The sequence below is a fragment of the Ciona robusta genome, chromosome 13 (assembly GCF_009617815.1).
Source record: "Ciona robusta chromosome 13, ASM961781v2".
Lineage (NCBI taxonomy): Eukaryota > Metazoa > Chordata > Ascidiacea > Phlebobranchia > Cionidae > Ciona > Ciona robusta.
In genome coordinates this window covers 3,265,734-3,286,268 of record NC_143247.1, presented here as the reverse complement: position 1 = coordinate 3,286,268, position 20,535 = coordinate 3,265,734, and the positions used below count along the sequence as shown (strand labels likewise).

The 20,535-nt window shown below is 36.0% G+C and overlaps 1 protein-coding gene across 1 annotated transcript; it reads right to left on the bottom strand.

Annotated features, from left to right (window-relative positions):
• Nucleotides 1-21: 21 nt before the first annotated feature.
• On the bottom strand, nt 22-19,988 carry LOC149725860 (GPI-anchor transamidase-like). Its single transcript, XM_089891129.1, has 11 exons — nt 19,831-19,988; nt 19,074-19,124; nt 18,678-18,769; nt 18,224-18,282; nt 5,846-5,922; nt 5,199-5,310; nt 2,690-2,786; nt 2,288-2,405; nt 1,094-1,204; nt 491-681; nt 22-231 (listed from the first exon to the last, which is right to left on the bottom strand). Exons 1-11 carry the CDS (start codon nt 19,912-19,914, stop codon nt 78-80), a joined length of 1,146 nt encoding a protein of 381 aa, XP_089747255.1. The 5' UTR covers nt 19,915-19,988; the 3' UTR covers nt 22-77.
• Nucleotides 19,989-20,535: the final 547 nt, after the last annotated feature.

Sequence of the window (20,535 nt, the reverse complement as noted above, 5' to 3'; positions counted from 1 at the left end):
CAAACTTTCTATAAATGACAATTTTTTTCTATAAAAACTTCATTTTATTTCGGCCATAAATTCACAGTAAAATTATTCTATTCAAAATCACACAAACTGCGGATAATAAACGAGAAAATAACAAGAAGTAGGACGAGTGATGCCGACGACGCCATTGGGTGTGGATCTTTCTTTATGATTGGGAAAGTAGAAACGAATTGGTCAACACTGAAATATAACCGCTTGGGGGACCTGTGGAAATTGTGGGTTAAGAAAAAGTTACAAAAAACTGTAAAACATGAAACTCAATTAAAAAAGCCGAAAAAGAGGGTTTAAAGTAAAGGGGTCAGAGTTTTTATTGCTGAAGGCTCTTAAATTTAGTAGTAGCCTTTATTTTGATGTGTGTTTGTGGGCATAGAAGATTATAAAAAAACATAGCATAAAGGTTTACGAATTTTGTGGGTTGTTGTCAGTTTTGGATTGAAACGTCTATGTTTCAAACCTTACTTACGTTTTCAGTTTAGGGGAATCACCCTGTGACGTTGTTTTGCGAGGTTTAAACTTGATGACGTCATCAGATAAATCGACAGTTCGAACGCTCCCAAAGAAATCCGAAATCAAAGTTTCATTCATGGGACGTGGGAACAGATGGGTGGAATACCCGGGCGTGGAAATACATTGGTGACGGGGACAAACTTTCATCTGAGGGGTGGGAAGGGATTTATAAAATAGGAAAAATAGGAATATAACTATAAATAGGATTATAACTATATAGTTTTGGTCTAAATTTACACTGTAAGCTACACAAGAGAATATACTAAAGCAATTTTTGGATTTTATTCTGCGTTAAATTACATGTTACCCGGTACCCATAACAGACATAAATAATATAGAAAGGTTTTAGAATAAACACCAATCATTAAATTGACTGAAATACAAAATATTAACGTTTTTAGTTATCTAATTAAAAAACTAACAAAGAAATGACAAAAAGTCATAGAAACAGTAAGTAATAATACATATTTTTGTGAAAAATAACATAAAGCATAAAAATAGCATATAAATAAACATAAAAATAGCATAAAATATAGAAAATAATATAGAAATAACATACCAGTTGTTGCATGGTTTTAGAACTTCCAGGTTTCACTTTTTCAAGGAATTCAAGAAGATGATAAGTGTATCTATCTATTATGTAAACTCCTATGGCGGGGTCTACATGGTGCTGTGGGGTGAATATAGGTGGTTAGGTTGTATATGGGTGATGTGGCGTATATATATATATATGGTGAGGCATTCCAAAGCCAGAGTTTGCCCATTACCCCAACATTTTAAATGCACATTCTATTCTATATGGGTGAGGTCCTACAGTGAGGCACGCCATGGGTCCTGGGATTTAGGCCAGAGTTTGCCCATTACCCCAACATTGTATATGCACATTCTATTCTATATGGGTGAGGTTCTACAGTGAGGCATGCCATGGGACCTGGGGTTTAGACCAGAGTTTGCCCATTACCCCAACATTTTAAATGCACATTCTATTCTATATGGGTGAGGTCCTACAGTGAGGCACGCCATGGGTCCTGGGATTTAGACCAGAGTTTGCCCATTAGCCCAACATTGTATATGCACATTCTATTCTATATGGGTGAGGTTCTACAGTGAGGCACAGAAAACCTGTGTTACACCGAATTTTGCTCCGCCACACGAGGATAAACAAGTTGTATTAATTCATCCATTACACATCTAAGTTTGTTACATAAAAAATAGATTATTATCTTTATGGTTATGTGATTGATAATCTCAAAACTAGAATTCATGTACAATGTGTGTTGTGACATCACAATAACGTTTCTATTGTTACATCATGATTCGTGATATTTGTGAAAGGATTAACGTGATTGGAAGATATATTTCCATTATGATGTCATACATGTGAAGTATTTATATTATGACATCACGGAAAAACAAGTTTTAATCTGATTAGTGATTATGTAGGGTTAAGGTGTAATTGAAGCATAACATGCAAGTTTCCTGGTGCGCTGTGAACCTCACCCATATATAAAATAAACAAACACTGTTGTTTAACATTATCACATTTTACCTTGTAAGTAAATACCCCAGAGTATAATAAAACACGATTAGGAAATATGGGATATTATGTGCTAACAGTATCCATCTTACCAAATAGTATTATATAGTTTAAAGGACCTCACCAGTGCACAATATACATTAGGTAATACACACATACATACATTACGTACAAAATATACAATAGAACAGAATAAACAAAGTAATGCTAACTTACAGATAAAGAATCTTCTCCAATCTGTGAACTAGCAATGCCAACTAAGTTTGGAGAGTAAAACCTCTGAAACATGGATACAGCTTGACAGGTGTCAATAATGAACAATAACTCGTTGTATCTGTGTAGGGGAAGTACCCATGTTATTAGGGGTTCAAAAGAAATAAATGGCAGAATAATAGAAATCATATAGAATCTTTTAATACAAATAAAATTTTAGTAAAATGCCAATAAAACCATTTAATTAAAACTGCATCTTAATCTTAAAAGTTTAGATGTCCATAAATAAAATAGTATTAGAAAATATAAATATTAATAAAACGTTAATAAAACCATTTCATTAAAATTGCCTCATAATCTGACAAGCCAGATAATAAAATAAATAACATAGAAACATTATATCACCTCCTACGTTGCCACATTTGTTCGAACGCGTCGGCTAATTCAACGTTAGCAATTTCCTCTGCGTCTTGAAATTTAAGGAAATCCTCTCCCCCATGTCCTGTAATAAACACCATTATTACATCACATAACATGTGCGTGTGACAACAATATCCACTGTGATGTAACAACAGTATGTAGGATAACATTTAACCTCCATTTTTTAATGCAGAGGCAAGTTACATGAAAATATTTAAAAATGGTTTTAGTTATTAGAATGAAGACAATTGTGTCGTATATATATGGGCTATTATGTTTGTATTCAAACTGACTAGAAAAACCATGTTTTATGCATCTAAATTCAATGCAAAGCAGTAGAAAATTATGTTATGCCAAGTTTATATTGAAACTGACGGAAAAATATGTTTTGTAATACCTTATTTCCACTGTTAGCAAATAGAGCAGAAAAAATCAGTTTAGAAAAGCCATGTTTAGTATATATAATGCCCATTGTTAACTAATAAAGGAGAGTTGATAATGCTTGGTTTATTGTCCACCTTAATCCAATGCGTTTGCTGTTATCACAATCACATTGGTGATTAAGGTGTTAAACAAACAAAGCAATTTTCTCCTTAACTTTAATCTTTTCATTCCACAATATATTAATAAAATTTACGGTTTTATAAAAAAATTATGAAGTAAACATTTTTCAAAATGGTCTGTTTTATATTTTTCTCTCTTTTGAATGCGTTTAGTTTGCTTCTTAGCAGAAACAAACGATAATATTAAAAAAATTGTATGCTAACAGTATTCTATAGTCAGCAAGTATTCTATAATATGTGGGGGTCCTACAGTGAGGCACGCCATGGGTTCTAGGATTTAGGCCAGAGTTGGCCCATTACCCCAAGACACAACATGCTAACAGTATACATATTACCCCACACCACTAATAGCTAGAAGTGAATAGTCAGCAAGTAGTTTAGCCGTAAACGAAAAACCACTCATGTTATAACTTTCTCCCAACTTTAATCTCAGATTAAGATGTTAACACCTGCTCTTCATAATCACTTAATAAACGGAGGTTTACAAAAAGCTTCCGGATTCAGATTCCTGCTTTCTTGGAAATAGAGTTAATTAGAGCAAAGGATTTTAAACCAGGGTGGTATCTTGCGTTATAAGATGTTCTGACATTCGTTATAACATGGGTGTTTTGTTTCGTACACCCCGTGCCGCTTCCGAGTACCAGTGTATGTAACTTGTTAATCCTCGCATGGTGGGGCAACTACAGTCGTTATAACATGTGTGTTCTGTTCCATACACTTGTGCCAGCTTACAAGTTACTACATGTGTAACTTTTTTAAGGGAGATTTTTATTTAAGCCTAAGGTTTTAAGAAAAAGCACTTCTATAAAAAGACCCCTGATGTAAATTAATCTAATAACTATATTATAATCCAGCACGTGAGATGGAGATATGCTATACTTATATTGAAATATATTAAAACCTCACCAGGAAACACTGGCGTTTATGATTGCATAATCACAATTAGCATCTCATTATGATGTCACAATGGTATATCAGTGCTGCCATTCCACCTGTCTCCAGTACTGCTCAATATAAAAGGAGCAAATAATGGTGACCAAGGTGCGAAGGCAACCTGTATTTTCTGACATGATTTTATTGAATTAAACTAAAAACTTCTGTAATGTGTATTTGTCCAGCACCAGCACCATTTCAGCGGGTAACTCGTAAGCGCGAGGTGTATGAAACAGAACACCCGTGTTATAACTGTCATAGCTCTGTCACGCGAGGTTAAATAAGTTACACTCAATTACAGTTTTTTAAAAACTTGCTTATTCCCACCGTGCAACGCCAGTCGTTATATCACAACCATTCACGGGTGTTTCGTTTCATACACCAGTTCGGTCTATGAGTTACCACATATGTAACTTTGTGGGCGATTATTTTTAGCATGGCTGACAATTTAGACAACCTATTATTAACTGTATTGCCCAAGGACACATGCGTCAACGGTAGCAAACTAAAAATAAACTAAAAACTTCTTACGAAAACTAATATGATAAACTGTTGTTCGTATACGCGTGACGTCGCTGTTTACGTAAATGCTGATTGGTTGATGGCAGGATGACATCATAATTGATTTACGATTTATATCGAGATAATCAATAACGGGAAACGATTCAATGATTGAACTAGACCTTATGATAAGAGATCGGTGCGGAGATAAGGCAGATTGTTGCAATATACAACAGTATTTCTTGTAATAGAGATTCTATAAGGGTGGGGTCTTCAGTGAGGCACACCAAGACCTGGGATGTAGGTCTATTACCCCAACACCCAGGGTGCTACCATCTAGACCAAGACCTGGGATGTAGGTCTATTACCCCAACACCCAGGGTGCTACCATCTAGACCCCACTGAGGCAGTTTATACACAGTCAGGTATATACTTCTATAAGGGTGAGGTCCATTACCCCAACACCCAAGATGCTACTGTGATATAAACCAACCTACCAGTCATATACACGAGAACATTGCTCCGGTCATCCGTGTTTAATCTCTTTGACCTTGGGGTGTCGGGTGGTAATCTTCCAGTTAGGACTCGGATAAAATTCTCAACAGTTACCTGGAAAATATGGTCATTTAATTTAAGTAACGAAAACGAGGCAGAACTTGATTGGCAGACAATTTATTACATGTTCCATTCTATTCTATAAAGTTATATGGCACAGCAAGCTATAGGACCTGGACTGTAGGGCAGAGTTGGCCCATTACCCCAGAACTGTTACCACTATTTCTACTCAACAGATCAAAGTTATTGTAATTTGTTAAAACTGATAATAAACCAATTCCATCAACAACATATTATAAAGATGGTTACTGTTATAAATTATACTAAAAATTTGTAACAGTATTTAAATAACAACGAACAAATTACATAAAGTTTTTCCTTATTTTCGCAACTTTAACCTAAACACCATCTTCTAAGCTGCCAGCATTACACATTCCACCTCACAATATGCATTGTTACATCACAGTACATGCTTATGAACCAACAAGGAAACAAGGCATCCGTTTCCCAGTTTCGGTCCCCACACTTTATCCATTTAAATCTAGCTCACATCCATTTTAAGCCTACATGTCATCCCTGTTAAGCCTACCTCATATCCTCTATAGTCGACCTCCACATCATTTCCATACACATCAATTGCTTCATTCTTGTTGTTGTAAACCTTGCCTGTTTAAAAGAACATAATGTTAAATAAATGTTATGATAATAGTAAAAACTTGTAATAAATTCCACGAATCTGACCCTAATCTGATGTTCATATAGTTATACGATTCTTGTATAGTAAAATACAGTAATGATTTGGTGCTACGATAATATTTAAGGTGTTTATTATGTGTTGTTACTCATTTGAATATAACATACAAAGAGATAGCGTGCTCACTGTCAGGTTAGGATACTTTCATGTTTATCCTCGGGGTGGGAAACCAAGGGGTTTAATACACAGGTGTTGCACACCATACATGCTATCCACAAATATATAAAATACAACACAACCCTACTAATATCAACTCAATAAATCAATTTCAAGATTGGGTGTTGGGGTAATAAGCCAATTCTGGCCTAAATCCCAGGTCCTTGACAACGACCTTACCCACATTTAATAAAGTTTTCTTAAATTTTAATTTTTGAAAATTTAAAAAAATAACTGTAACTTAATATACAGCTGTGAACTCTGCCCTTAACAAGCCAGCAATACGAGCGACGTTAAATGAATCGGCCACATCACCTCCAAGCTAAGGAAGTCATAAATATAAAGCTTCCACGAACAGTGTTAGCCCGAAACGCGGAAACCGTCATCGCTTTTCCCCCCCAGTAGCGGGCCGCACGACAGCGGTAGTCATTCGAGGCGGACATCCCGCTCAGTGACGTCAGACATACTACCGCTTCGAACGCGTGGCGGTTTTCGCGGATTTATAGAATTCACTCAAAATCACACTTTTTTGCGCAAGTTTATTTTAAAAAAACATCTAAAACATATAGTTTTTCACGAAATTACGTAATTAATTAAAAAAACAAAGTTTTTGAAACATATGTTACTGCTAAACAACATAATATACCAGTTACATTTATTTTAACAGTTATAGCTAGCAATGAGTTATATTGGCTGGAATGTTAAGTAAATACGAACTAATATATGATTTATGTCTTAAATTAATGTAGCTTATTTATCCCGGTGTGTCAGCTCAACGACAGTTATGGTATATATATGTTGTTAGAACTACGATTTATGCAAACCAACAAAACCATATTATAGTAAATTCTGACTGGCAGATCACAGATTTTGAATTACCACGACGATCCATGATGCATCTCGCGGTTAGTAATATTAAGAAGACGCCCAGGTTCCCAGAAAAGATGTTTCAATATTTTACGATGTTTACCAGCGACATACAATATTCGTGTTTATTACGTTGCTTCCCATGAGAGATATCTTTATTACGTCACAATCCACCTTTATGTGACGGATGTGGGTGATTGTTGCACATCCGTTACGTCATGAAGGGCGTGTTTATGACGTCACAATCACACGAGAATGGTAGAATTAAAATGATGAAATAAAGCGGCAATTATACGCGAGAGGTATTCGAATTATATATCGCGAATATTCTGTGGTTTACTGGTATTGGTAATCGTCAGTTTCGCTGATTTTGAGCCGCAAATAATTACAACATAAAGCGGATACTGACGTCACAATCAAATATACCAACGTAACAATCTAAACCACATACGTAATAATGCGGATTCAAATTTAATGATATTTTCTACGTGACGTCATTACAAGTTTGACGTCACCGTGGTTTATGTTATTTCTATTTTATGAATCACGTGTCTCCAGACATCCCGGGTTCGTGGAAATCGTTTTCGAAAATTCATGAATCACAAAGCTTATACTACGTCACAAACGAAATACGCGATGTTCGCGACGACATCGGTTATCGTCGTTGTATCATCTTACTGTGACGGAACAAGCAAACAACAACTTAGAAATCGCAAAAAAAAGCAGAAAAAATAATAACAAAGTTGCATATACGTGGTAAAAGTAGGCACGAGGCGTATGAAACAACACGATTAGAAATATAGGGCGATTAGGAAATATGGGGCATTAAGTACCAACTGTACCCATCTTACGTATTAAAAAAAAAACGCTTGGGAAAAAATAGAAAATCGACAGTCTTTAAATTAAAACACTATAAAACTATAAATAGAAACATTTTGGTTTACAAGTGATTATATAACAGTTTACGCAACCGAACAAAGGATTTAGTATTGTACTACGACGTTGATTTTGATTGGTTCCTAATAAATGACGTAAGGAGAAAATCCACCAATCCGAACAAAGGATTGAATACGTGACAATTTGAATTTAATCGGGAATTTGCTGAATCATTACGTCATAAAGTGTTTTATAAGATTTCCATGCGAGAAAAACAAAACTATAAAAATCTTATATGCAAATCTTGAATGTTTTAAACTAGAAAGTTAATTATTACCGAATAAAGTACAAACAAACAAAACAATCCATAAAGTGACGTCATAATACATACAGGAGTAAGAATTATAGAATAAATATTATGACGTGGCAATTAACGATTATTCGGGAACAAGTCAAATGTAAACAAGCGTTATTACGTCATAATGCAACTATAGTACTCGAGAACAAGAGCCAGACGCGACCGGCGCGTCGTTGTCAGGTCACGTTCGAATCGGAAAAAAAATCGCGTCGAAAATTCGAGAAATTTGTTCGCGGTGGACGCTCTATATGACGTCATAATCATTAAAGGAGAAATCGCGAAACTGGAATTCCAAAACCAGGACACACGTGACCTGATACCCTATCGCCATGGCTACCGTATCACGTGACAGGTGTCCGGCGGTAATGAGACGTAACAAATGGACATCACGTGATTCAGTTGCGCAATAACCACGCGGCGCTACTGTTACGTCATAATCTCAATTCTTACATCACCATTGTGGGAAAATAACCAACTTCGAAGCAAACAATACGAACTATGAACGTCATAATACTAAACTAAGGTCTAACATTCTAGAATATGCTTCCAAACAAACAAAATCGAACCTGAAACATTCTGCGACGCCCTTGGCGCTTTCCGACGCCTTTTCTTTGTTATTTCCAACTCTGGGCTAAGCTAAGCGACGATCAGCGACCCCGGCCTGAAAAACGAGCAAGTGGCCAGGCCTAAACCGACGCGCGTGTTTAAAGAGGCTGGGAGCGGCCAGGATAAAGAAAGAGAGAGAAAATGAGGCGGAGGATGCGGCAGACGGGAAGAGTGGGTAGACTGTGACGTCATCCATTGATAAGTGGTATGGGAAGCCCCTATTGCGGCGAATGAAACTATGACGGTATTGAACGTCTGTTGGGCGGTACCAACTTATAATGTAGTGTAAAAGCAAGGTGATGGGGTTGGAATCCTAGGAATATAGGAAAAGGTTCAGACCAATAGTTAGTCATAGTGGATTCATCGTCACAATGTCTAATTATGACGTAACACACCTCAGTGTAACGAGACAATGAACAAACATAACAGACACATCGGGCAATCAAATATACACCGGATATACGTCATACAGAGCCACGCGTACGGATCGCGACCTGGAAGTGACGTAACAATGACCTGTTCGTGAATTCGCTTCGCAAAGTCGCCCAGAATAAACGTTCATTCATCGTCACAATGCACTTCCATATATAGCGGAACATTTATTTTGGAATTACAACTTTGACGGGATGCAGTGTGACGTCATAATGTAATATAGAGAACACCAGGAAGCTTTGTGACGCAATTATGATAATTGTGCCATGTACTTGAATATAACGCGTAGTGTTGAAACCCCTAAACTGGGCCATGTTACGTATTTTTGTTTCAGTTAATTATAGAGTAAAATAACAAACCTATTGCATAGTAACTGTGATGAATCCTATGAATCTGGCCCTTATGTAGTGCTCATAAAGTTGGACAACTCTCGTAATGAAATAACAGTCAGGATAAAGTGCTACGAAATTCGTGACCGACACAAGTATTAATAGATACGTGGGCGTACATTTTCGAAATATTCAGGCCCTACATCGAAAGCGGAAATATTTCGGGACCTCAACTGAAAAGACAGTCGTTAAAAGACGTCGCTTCCTTAGCTAAAAAACGCATTCGCTATTAATTGGTTCTTTTTGTGACGCCGTACAGGTGTCGGTGTCACGTGACGTGCTACGGTGTTTCATGAACGCTAAATTTGATTCCATTTCCTAAAATATGCCCAGAATCCATAGCGAGTTTTCCGGCAGGAAATATCTAGAATTCTGCCGTCTAAGCCGATTATATGTATGTCTATATAAGGAGATAATCATTTTTAAGCCTGGCGTTTTAAGTTACAGATATTTTGAGTGTCTCAGTGAACGGATATAGCAACCAATACGTTATATTATCTGGTATGTTAAGTAAATTGGAAGATGATTAATGTCTTGAATGAATGTAACTTATTTAACTTTGCGTGGCGGGGCAACGACAGTCGGTATAACACGGGTGTTCTGTTTCATACACCTTGTGCCAGCTTACGGGTTACCACTTATGTAACTTATTTATCCTCACACGACGGAGCAAAGACAGTCTTTATATCACGGGTGTTCTGTTCCATACACCTTGTGCCCACTTAAGTTACCACATATATAATCTTGACCCAAAAGACAGGGGTCAATTTTGACTCATTTTGTCGAATTTTTTTTATAAACTGACACGCGGCCATATAAGTCACATATAGTGCTACCATAATAGCTTAAATATGAGCCGAGTTAAGGCAATAATCTATTAAAATCTGCTAGGCAAAAATTAAAGGCTTTATACAGGGTAGTTATATGACCAGCTAAACGCATATTGATTTCAAATATTTAAAACGGCTATGATGTAACAATAACACTTGTGAAGTGTTGAATCAGGGCGGGATATTTTAACCAATCACAGCAAGTCAGGGTTCAATGACACATATTGGGACGTCATAATGGATAAGAAAGTGACTCATGTCGTCACAATCACCATGTACTTAGGAATTGGAAATTTACAAAGTTTAAATGTAATGTTATTTGTGAATGTATATATTACTAATCAAATAGCGGAACAAATATCACGACAAAGTGGGTATGTATACATTACTAACCAAATAGCGGAACCAATATTACGACAAAGGGGTTTCAAACTATTTAGAGTCACAACGCACAGTTTGCGGCAAACACAGTTTTATGATAGTAATATAGGGGGGAACACGGGACACATCCGAGATGTCCCATCCCACCCCACCCTACTATACTTTACCATTTTACACAAAAGTACCGTTTACTTTTTGGCAATTTTGACTCACTAAATTATATACTTTACTCTTTTACAAAAATGTATCTAGATTTTTTCATAAATTATTGTTAATACATCGTACTCAATTGCTTTACTTTACTGTTTTACATAAAACAAACTTTTTTATCGTTAATTAAAAGAATCGCGGCGCACCTTGGCCCAAAACTTTATTAGGGCGCTGTTGACAAGTTTAAATGACATTTTCAATAAAAACGCCGCGGGGTTTAGATTTATAGCAGTAAACAAGGTTACATTGCAACTTTGAGTTATATAACTAAGCATTGTATAAAAGTAAATTGCAGCATTATGCGGGTTGGGGAAGATGGGACGACCTTTCATTCTATTTTCTCGTCCCATTTGGTGGTAAACAAAGAACATCCAAAGAATTATAAAGCTGTATCCTCACGACTCCCATAGACCGTTGTTTTTAACTGTTTAAAATACAGTCAGGATATTTGGATATTATGTGCTAAAGATCTGTAAAAGTCATGAGGGTGCGGTTTTTATAATTCTTTGATTTTGTTTCTTTTACCACCAAATGGGAGAAATAGAACGAAAATGTGTCCCATCTTCCCCTACTATACAAACGTTGGTACCAAAGTACTTCACAAAACAACTATGGTCCCAACCAAAGTTATACCGTATGTTAAGTACAGCAGGATGACTCATACGATGTGAACGCCCGGTAAGGCTTCTATTTCAACTTGGTAAACAAGCATGGCCAGACTGTGGCGTGCCCTGTTCTAAAGTTCGCGGGCCACGCATTGTTAACCGCGTACGCGGTGTCAATTGAGTTTACTTAACAATGAACATTCGAAAAAAACAAATTAGTTTTGTTTTTCTCGAAAAATTATTTTTAGTTTTAAAGCCTGTAAATTGTAAGTGTGCGGAATTTAAATATTTTTTTGAAAAAATGGAGTTTTAATCTTGTGGCGGCACTAAATGACGTCACTACCGCTTCGAAGTCTTTGTTTGCCGCCGCCCTACGATTATTACGTCACAAAGCAAAACGTGGGTCGGGCGGTGACAGGATGAGACGGTACATCCACTAACACCGGTAAACAAGTTTCCCGCCAAAATTCAAATACCGGGACACGTGGTCACACCACTTGATTACGTAGCCGCAGGTATGACGACATAATTTGCCTTGCTCCATGCCCAAACATGGGAACGAGGTATCCGATCCGTCAGTAAAGGTTTTAATTAAATTGCCGCCGTTTTTAGGTAAATGCTGCAGCAGTCTTTTGTGCGTACCATAGTTTTTTACCTTTTAGAGCACTAGGTGTTTGAATAATAGTCGTTGCCCCGCCACGCAAAGATAAATAAGTTACTTTCATTCATAAAAAACAATCACCAACAAAGTTATATACGCGGTAACTTGTAAGCGGACACAAAGTGTATGAAACAGAACACCAGTGTGAGGATATTAAGTTATATACCACATTTCAAATACATATAGTGTGGTGGGGAAAGATGGGACACCTTTAGGACATAATATCCAAATATTCGAATCGTGTTTTAATTAATTACCAACGGTCTTTGGAAGTCGTTGTGATATAGTTTTATAATTCTTTGAATATTCTTTGTTTACTACTCAATGGGACGAGAAAACAGAATAAGAAGGTGTCCCATCTTTCCCCACCCTACTGTATATATAAAATAACGGCAAGACTGTATATTACAATAACGCGACGTCTTTATTCACGGCCAAGGATAAAACAAACGATTTTTTTTAAAAGCGGTCTGTTACTTTAATTAGAAATCGATGTTATAAAAATTAAAATAAACAAACCAAGAAAAAAACGTAAACTAAACTACCGCGTCATCATGACTGTACTAACTGTTAAACACTATGACGTAATAATAGGATGGATGGTTTCAATCGTCGAACAAATCGCGTCGTGATTCTTTAGAACAAGGTATTTCTCCAAACAATAGAAGCTCGCGAATCAATTGTGACGAAACAATGAAACACGTGGCCAGTAAATGGTAAACCACGTGATAAAAGAACTAAAACATAAATACAGCAGGGTGGGGGAAGATGGGACACTATTTTATTTTATTCTCTTATTCCATTTGGTAGTAAACAAAGAACATTCGACGAATTATAAACCATATCGTCACAACTTCTATGGACCGTTGTTATTTGTTTAAAACACGATCAGGATATTTGGATATTATGTGCTAAAGGTGTCCCATCTTCCCCCACCGTCTTATATATCTATATATTGCTAAGGTATGGCTGGCATTCAGGTCGAACTGTGGATAATTAAAGCAGTTACTTTCTTCTAACCTACGTAACAATGTTTCCAATGTGACGTTTTATTGCAGGTAAATTTAAAGACTGTCGTTGAATAAAAACCGTGTTTGGTGTTTAGTGAGCCATTGTTCTTACAGCCGCCGCCCCAGGCTATGACGTCACAATGCAGCTTGTGACGTACATTGCATTCCGAGAAAGTGTTCTGGACGCTTGTCGTCGCGCGGGGCAGTTAAATATCGCGATTTTTGGACGAGAACTAAAGAAATCGCTGATTTTAACGCTACGGGCAGGAAATTAAGGAGGTAGTCTAAACAAGCGACCAAACAGAAAGAATTGGCGATGCATTGTTGCCTAGCAATGCACAACACGTGGCGGAAATACAGAATGTTTTATTTATGCGCCTTCGTCGGCCTATATATGACGTCATACACACGGTCGATCGTCTTTGGGTCAAATAGTTTAAATTGCTCCCACAATAATGACGTAATTATTGATTTTATTGCGTCACAATACGGTGCATTTTTAAAACAAAACCCGCATTTTAGTCTGTGTCATTACGTCATGGGGTACACGTCATATTGTAACTTGTTTAATAATAAACCACCATTTTAGAGCATTGTGTTTCTGTAGTTTTTAAGTACCCTTTTTTCGCTGTAAGCTGTATAATATATTTAAATAAGGGGGTAATGGGACAACTCTGGCCTAAATCCCAGCTTCTAGAACGTGCTTCGCTGTAGGTGTATAGGATCTCACCCATATAGAATAGAATGATATTTTTATATGTAAATGACGTCCACATAGCGCTGATACCTTGACACAGCGTATTGCACTTGAAAGAACTTTCGCCGTTTCGCGTTCACTTTTATTATGTACTTAGTTTATGACGTAGAATATTAGTATTGTGACGTGTCAGTACACGCCGCTAATTCAAGTAGGGTAGGAATTTTTAAATTTATTTTAAACGTGACCAAAAATAAATATTGGTACACCTGTCTAGTTCTGGTTACCCAGCAATTACCTAAAGTTTAATAAAAAGTTGTTGTTTTGCTGTAACGTTTAATAATTCGTACGTTAATTGTTTGAAAAGTAAATCTTACAAAATGGCGGTAGACAAATTGTATAAAGAATATGTATTCTATATGGGTGAGGTTCTACAGTGAGGCACGCTATGGGACATGGGATTTAGACCAGAGTTGGCCAATTACCCCAACATTGTATATGTACATTCTATTCTATATGGGTAAGGTCCTACAGCGAGACATGCCATGGGACATGGGATTTATGCCAGAGTTGGCCCATTATCCCAACATTGTATATGCACATTCTATTCTATATGGGTGAGGTCCTACAGTGAGGCACACTATGGGACCTGGGATTTAGACCAGAGTTGTTCCATTATCCCAACGTGGAATATATGCACATTCTATTCTATATGGGTAAGGTCCTACAGTCTCGTAATACCGTATACTCAATGACGAATAATAAATGTCATTTTTAGCGTTAACCTAAAACATTGGTTGCCAACCTTGCGGTTAAAAATTGCCACGGCAAATAGTTTACAGCATTACATTTAAGTTACCACTGAGCTCCAAGCTTCCCTGAATTTCGAGGGTTAAAAATGCGTATGTTAAAGTCCCCACTAGTATAATGTATATTGCTTATGTATATTTAATGCAAGACTAAATCGTGCAACCTCATGGAAAGTCCGCCGTGAGTCAGGTCACGTGACAAGATATGACGTCATATGACAGGTGTACAAAGTGTTCGAATGATCTAATCGAGTTCGAAACAAGTTTGGAGTTTTTGTTTTCGTTGTTATCATGGCGGCGCTATTAGTTTACAATCGCGTTAAAGCGCCAGATTAATGGCGTGTATTACGTCATAAAGGTAAAATTCGTTTGCACTAGTATATTGAGGTTCTTAAATTTTTAAGTGACGCCAAACTTACGTCATACGTATGACGTCACTAACGCAACTTCGCCAAAAACAACAACAAAAACTGAAACCGTAAGATGGGTATACGTAATGTATAATACGCTTACGAGTAAAATATGAATCGAACATTAAAACAAAGGGCAGTTTTCGTTTTGCTCCAGCTGCAGGAACTAGCTTGTCAGTGCATTATGATTAGTTTGACCAATCAGAGAATCGCTTATGAGGTTTAGGCCAATCAGAGTAAAGCGCGGGTAATTTAATATAGTTTGGGAATTTTTCGAAAATATTTTTTGTAATTGGAGTATTCATCATTATGACGTACACCGTATGACGTAGGGGTGATGTCATAATAGAAGGGATGCGAGCGCGGTGTAGATTGCGTAACAATGAGATTTTATGAACAATGTTTGTAATGAAACAATCAACAATTAAATTTATTTTGTAACAATCGTTTCGAATTCGATGCAGAACGCGAAATCGCGAATCAACAAAGGTTTTCCAAGAACACGCGAAGCGGAAATCACGTTCGGGAAATCCTTCATCCTTCCTGCTGTGTTACGTCATAATAACGTCACAATAACCATCGAGAAACATGTTTTCGATTAAAATTTTATTTCTATAGAAAGTGTTGCGAAATTAAACATGCGGTCACGTGGGCGGAATATGACGTAATAATAGCCATTGTGATGAAAACGATTGTGGTTTGTTGAACTAAACATAGAACACAGGAGCGGGGATAAAGGGCCTACATTACTAGTTCCTTGTTTTAATAAATATTAATACCTGGTACTTAAAAGAAGAATTATTGTAAATATATTATGTGTTATCTATTCTATGCGGGTGAGGCCTTACGTTACTGGATTCTTGGTATTTAAATACGGGAATAATAATATGTGATGCGACCTAACAGAATTATTGTAAATATGTTATGTTACTTATTTTAAAGAGGGCCAAAATAAGGCACGTCATTTGACCTGGGTTTTGGGCCAGAGTTGGCCCGTTATATGTTATAAAAATATCGTTTTCGGGACAAGTGCTTCGGAACATCAACATTTGTTTTTTGAATGGGAAATTTTTAGAACTGTCATACGCGTTACACCTGCTTTACGCCTGTATCGTATAACTTATTTAAACGCCGCCTTTTATCCGAGCATGAGGCGTAAAAGGCTTGTGTATTTATTACACATATATCTGTGTATATCCCACAAACAGTTTACTCACACCATAAGTGTTTAAAGTTTAATATCCACCTTATGCCGACCAGACGGCCATAGAAACATAGACATCTTATAATTTAAACGGTGTCGGGGAGTCTTTGATGGCTATGAGTAATACGGGTCAGGAATGCGTGGAAATCTGTTCAATAAATTGGGCGCCGGGCTATGGCTGTTTTAGGCGTGACTGGGCCGTAGTGTGGCATGACTCATATTGCAAACAAGAGTCGACATCTGGGCGGGCTAACGGGGCAAAAACGGCGGTTTTTAAAGCACTGAGTCATACACGCCAACCACCAGGCCGACTGGGCTAACTCTTGGTCACAAAATGACTTTTTTACAATCTTTTCGCTTTCCTAGCTCCAACTATGCGGTAATTATCAATCAATTATTGGTAACCTTTTTATCTATGACGTCACTTACGGATTTCTAGAATTTCGGTTTAAATGATGAAATATTTGCAATGACCACTCTGATGACGTCATATTGTAAAAACATGGCGAAAAAATTCAAACTATGTGAGTGACGTCACGATGCGAACATGAGTGACGTTCTTCAGCGCAAGAAACCTAACTACTGACAAATACTTAACATAACTCTTACTCTTACTTCGAATATGTTTGAAAAAAGAACGAAGAGACGGGGATTGACAATAAATCGACAATCGTTATAACAATTCGTTATGCTTATACTAAAAGTTTATAGCTTACAAAGCTATGGTCGTTATACCGAACATACGATATATTATAGCGCTAAATAGGGTGTAAATTATAATACTTTACTGTCATAAAAACAGGGTAATAATAAAAAGAATCGTTAGACACGCTATGTTAGGTTCAATTAAAAAACTAATTCAACTTAGTTGATCTTTAAAAAACTAACTGTATTCAAATTAGCAAACGACATAGCATATTTATTTTTTGGAATATGATGGCGAGGATCAAATAAATTAAAAGCAAAAGCGACGGCAATTAACGGCAAACGACAGTCGTTAGAACACGCTAGAGTATAAACTATAAAGCCAACGCTAAACCTAAATTTATAATAATAATAATACGGACCAAGAATTATCATAATATGTAGTAAAATTTATGTTAAAACGTAGATATATTCCGTCTCATGTAACGCCTTACTAACAGTCATAACCTCAATCACCTGGAAATTTTTCTACAAATCCGCTTTGTTGGTTCGCGTGAAATAGCCACTGACAATAGGTTAAGGTTATCACGACCAACGCTGTAGTTTTAATATAAACGTCTTACAATAATCCGATTGCAAGACAAAATGGCGAACAAAGGCGTGGCGTTCTGAAGCGTGAAATACGGAAGTTTGGAATGGTGTTGTGTTATTCTATCGATGAATTATTGGCAGAAATATTATATACACACCAGTGAAAAGTGGTTATTGTTTTGTTGACACTTTGTAAAACTAGCTGTCAAAAATACTAAAGTGTCGGTAAAATACAACTTAACTTAAATAAACACCTGTGAAAAGTAGTGCAACCAATTCAAGGTTATTGTTTTGTCAACGTGAGGCAGTCTGTATGTTGGGGGTAATAAGCCAACTCTGGACTAAATCCTAGGTTGTAAACAAGGACCTCAACCTTATATAATTTATTATAGAAATCTTACCCTAAATCCTAGGTTCTTGAAAAGGCCTTGACAAATTCTTTACAGAATATTACAATAAAAACATCGAAATCTTACCAGGTCTTGGGTTCCTTGGGTTGCAAGCCATATCATCAGCCAACATCAGAATAATTTGACTAAAACATAAAAATATAATATTTAAAATAGAAACAGTGGTCAATAACGGGTTGTCTAAATTGTCAGCTATAGAGAAAAACTATCACCTACAAAGTCACGTACGTGGTGACTCGTAAGCTGACACGAAGTGTTTGAAACAAAATACCCGTGTTATAACAACTGTCTTTTTTGTGCTATTGGTATCCCTTCACCCACAGTTTACATTTTGCAACATTTTTTATCTCAATAATGGGTAGGCCTACTATAAAAAAACATCATTTATTTAAATTAATCATACTCGATTTGTTTAAAAGTTTTGAATAATATGCTTCTTATTTGCATTAGTTTATTAAAGATGCAAATAAGTAAATAAAGAAACGATTTGTTTGTATTTTAAATATATAGTTAAACTTGCCTGTCAGGAATACCAAGACGCTTAACACTGCGGTACACGGACAATGCATTAGCGATGTGTCGATAATTAAACCAGAATCTTGAGGTACAAACCTGTGTTATAAAATACAATAAACAATTAATATCTAACAATGGGCCATTGTGTGATTGGATTTAAATATAAATAAGAAAGAAAACCTGTGTATGTTTTACCAAAGAGTGTTTACATTCTAATTTTAGAATCTGTTTCAACGAAATCTGTTTTCATAAGTCTTATTTTCCCTATTTCTGATAACGCCCTTGTCTTAAAATGAACAATTAACCAATTACAGTATATATATTTATAATAACTGTTACACAACAACTGGCATTTATCCTAATTATAATGGGCCTATGAGAATTATGATGTAATAATCACCAAAACGGCCCAGTTGTTTGTGTGCCTGCTTCCACTGAGGTGATCTTTTACCTGAAAAGGATTTCAAATAAGTTCTTGTACATACTTTGTAAAGGGAGGAAAAATTAGGGTGCTAGTGAAGAATACTTTCCCTGCTAACCACTAACGACAAACCCCTTTAAATACCAACCTCCCATAACCCTTACCCATCAAACTCTAACATTTTCCATCAGCATAATATATAAGATACTGAAGGATTCTTAACTAATGCCAGGAACCTCCATCCCTGCCTTTACGTTATTTGCTAACATCAGCTACGTTATCTAATGCTATTACTACTATATTGCTTAGAAAAAAATCTTTCAGTTTGTTACAGGTGGAAAGTGTTAGAGGTTGGTGGTTTGGATATTAGTTAGGGTTTAGAGACCATAGTTATAATTTAAGTTACCATGTTTTATAACTATAGAAAAATAGTGTAAAACCGACTTCAATACATAGTTTTGACAAAGTGAGCACCGTATACAAGGATTTCGAGGAAAAAAGATTTTGTCGAATTTTTATACACATTTTTAAAACGTAAATAGAATCCAATACGTTACAGAGGCACATGTGGAAGACTAACTAAATGAAGGCACTAATATACAACGGTTTGACCTTTAATTGATGTATTTAAACTTTATATTTTATTTGTATTTAAACTTTATATAAGTTTAAATACCGAAACTTGTACACTTTCAAGTAAAACCAACTCAAGTAATAAAATCTTAATAAAAATTACTTTTTCGTCCAAATTTATTCCATTTGCTTCGTATAAACTGATTAGTAACGATACAGCTAATAAAACAAATGTGTTTTTCTGCATTTTTGTGCGTTTTATTACGAATTATTGCACTTTTTTGCTGAAATATTGTTTACATTTGTAAAATTTTTATAATAACGTGAAATTATAGAAATCATATTACAATTTGGCGCTTGAAAAAAAAATATAAAACATATAAAAAGGTTACAAATATACAAACTAAACTATTTAAACAATGTAAAAAAAACATTTAACCTCGACTAACATTCATTACTTAAAAACTACTCCCTAAAATAAGGTAAATTCAGTAGTTTTAAAACTCGTGTCTCCATTCAAAAGATCTTACCAAGTCAAGGGGATTTCCCTTTTCCAATAAAAACTTCTAAAGTAGGGTGTGGGAGGATGGGACACCTTTAGCACATAATGTTCACATGTTCAGACCGTGTTTTAAACAAATAACAAGGGTCTATGGGAGTCGTAAGGATACGGTTTTATAATTCTTTGAATGTTTTTTGTTTACTATCAAATTCGAGAAGCAAATAGAATAAGAACGTGTCTTCCCCAACCCTACTATATACAATTTTTATTAGGCATCTATGAATAAGATACACAAAATAAGACATATTTTATTCATTAACACTCATTACGTACTGTTTAATCTGCTCCATTACTTGAATTTAAACA

Excerpts from the sequence above, each read along its gene's own strand:
- LOC149725860 (XM_089891129.1), bottom strand. The coding sequence starts at position 19,914 with ATGCAGAAAAACACATTTGTTTTATTAGCTGTATCGTTACTAATCAGT. Across the intron at positions 18,770-19,073 it reads CAAACAACTGGGCCGTTTTG|GTTTGTACCTCAAGATTCTG; the intron begins GTGATTATTACA and ends TTTATAACACAG. Across the intron at positions 2,406-2,689 it reads CAAATGTGGCAACGTAGGAG|ATACAACGAGTTATTGTTCA; the intron begins GTGATATAATGT and ends TCCCCTACACAG.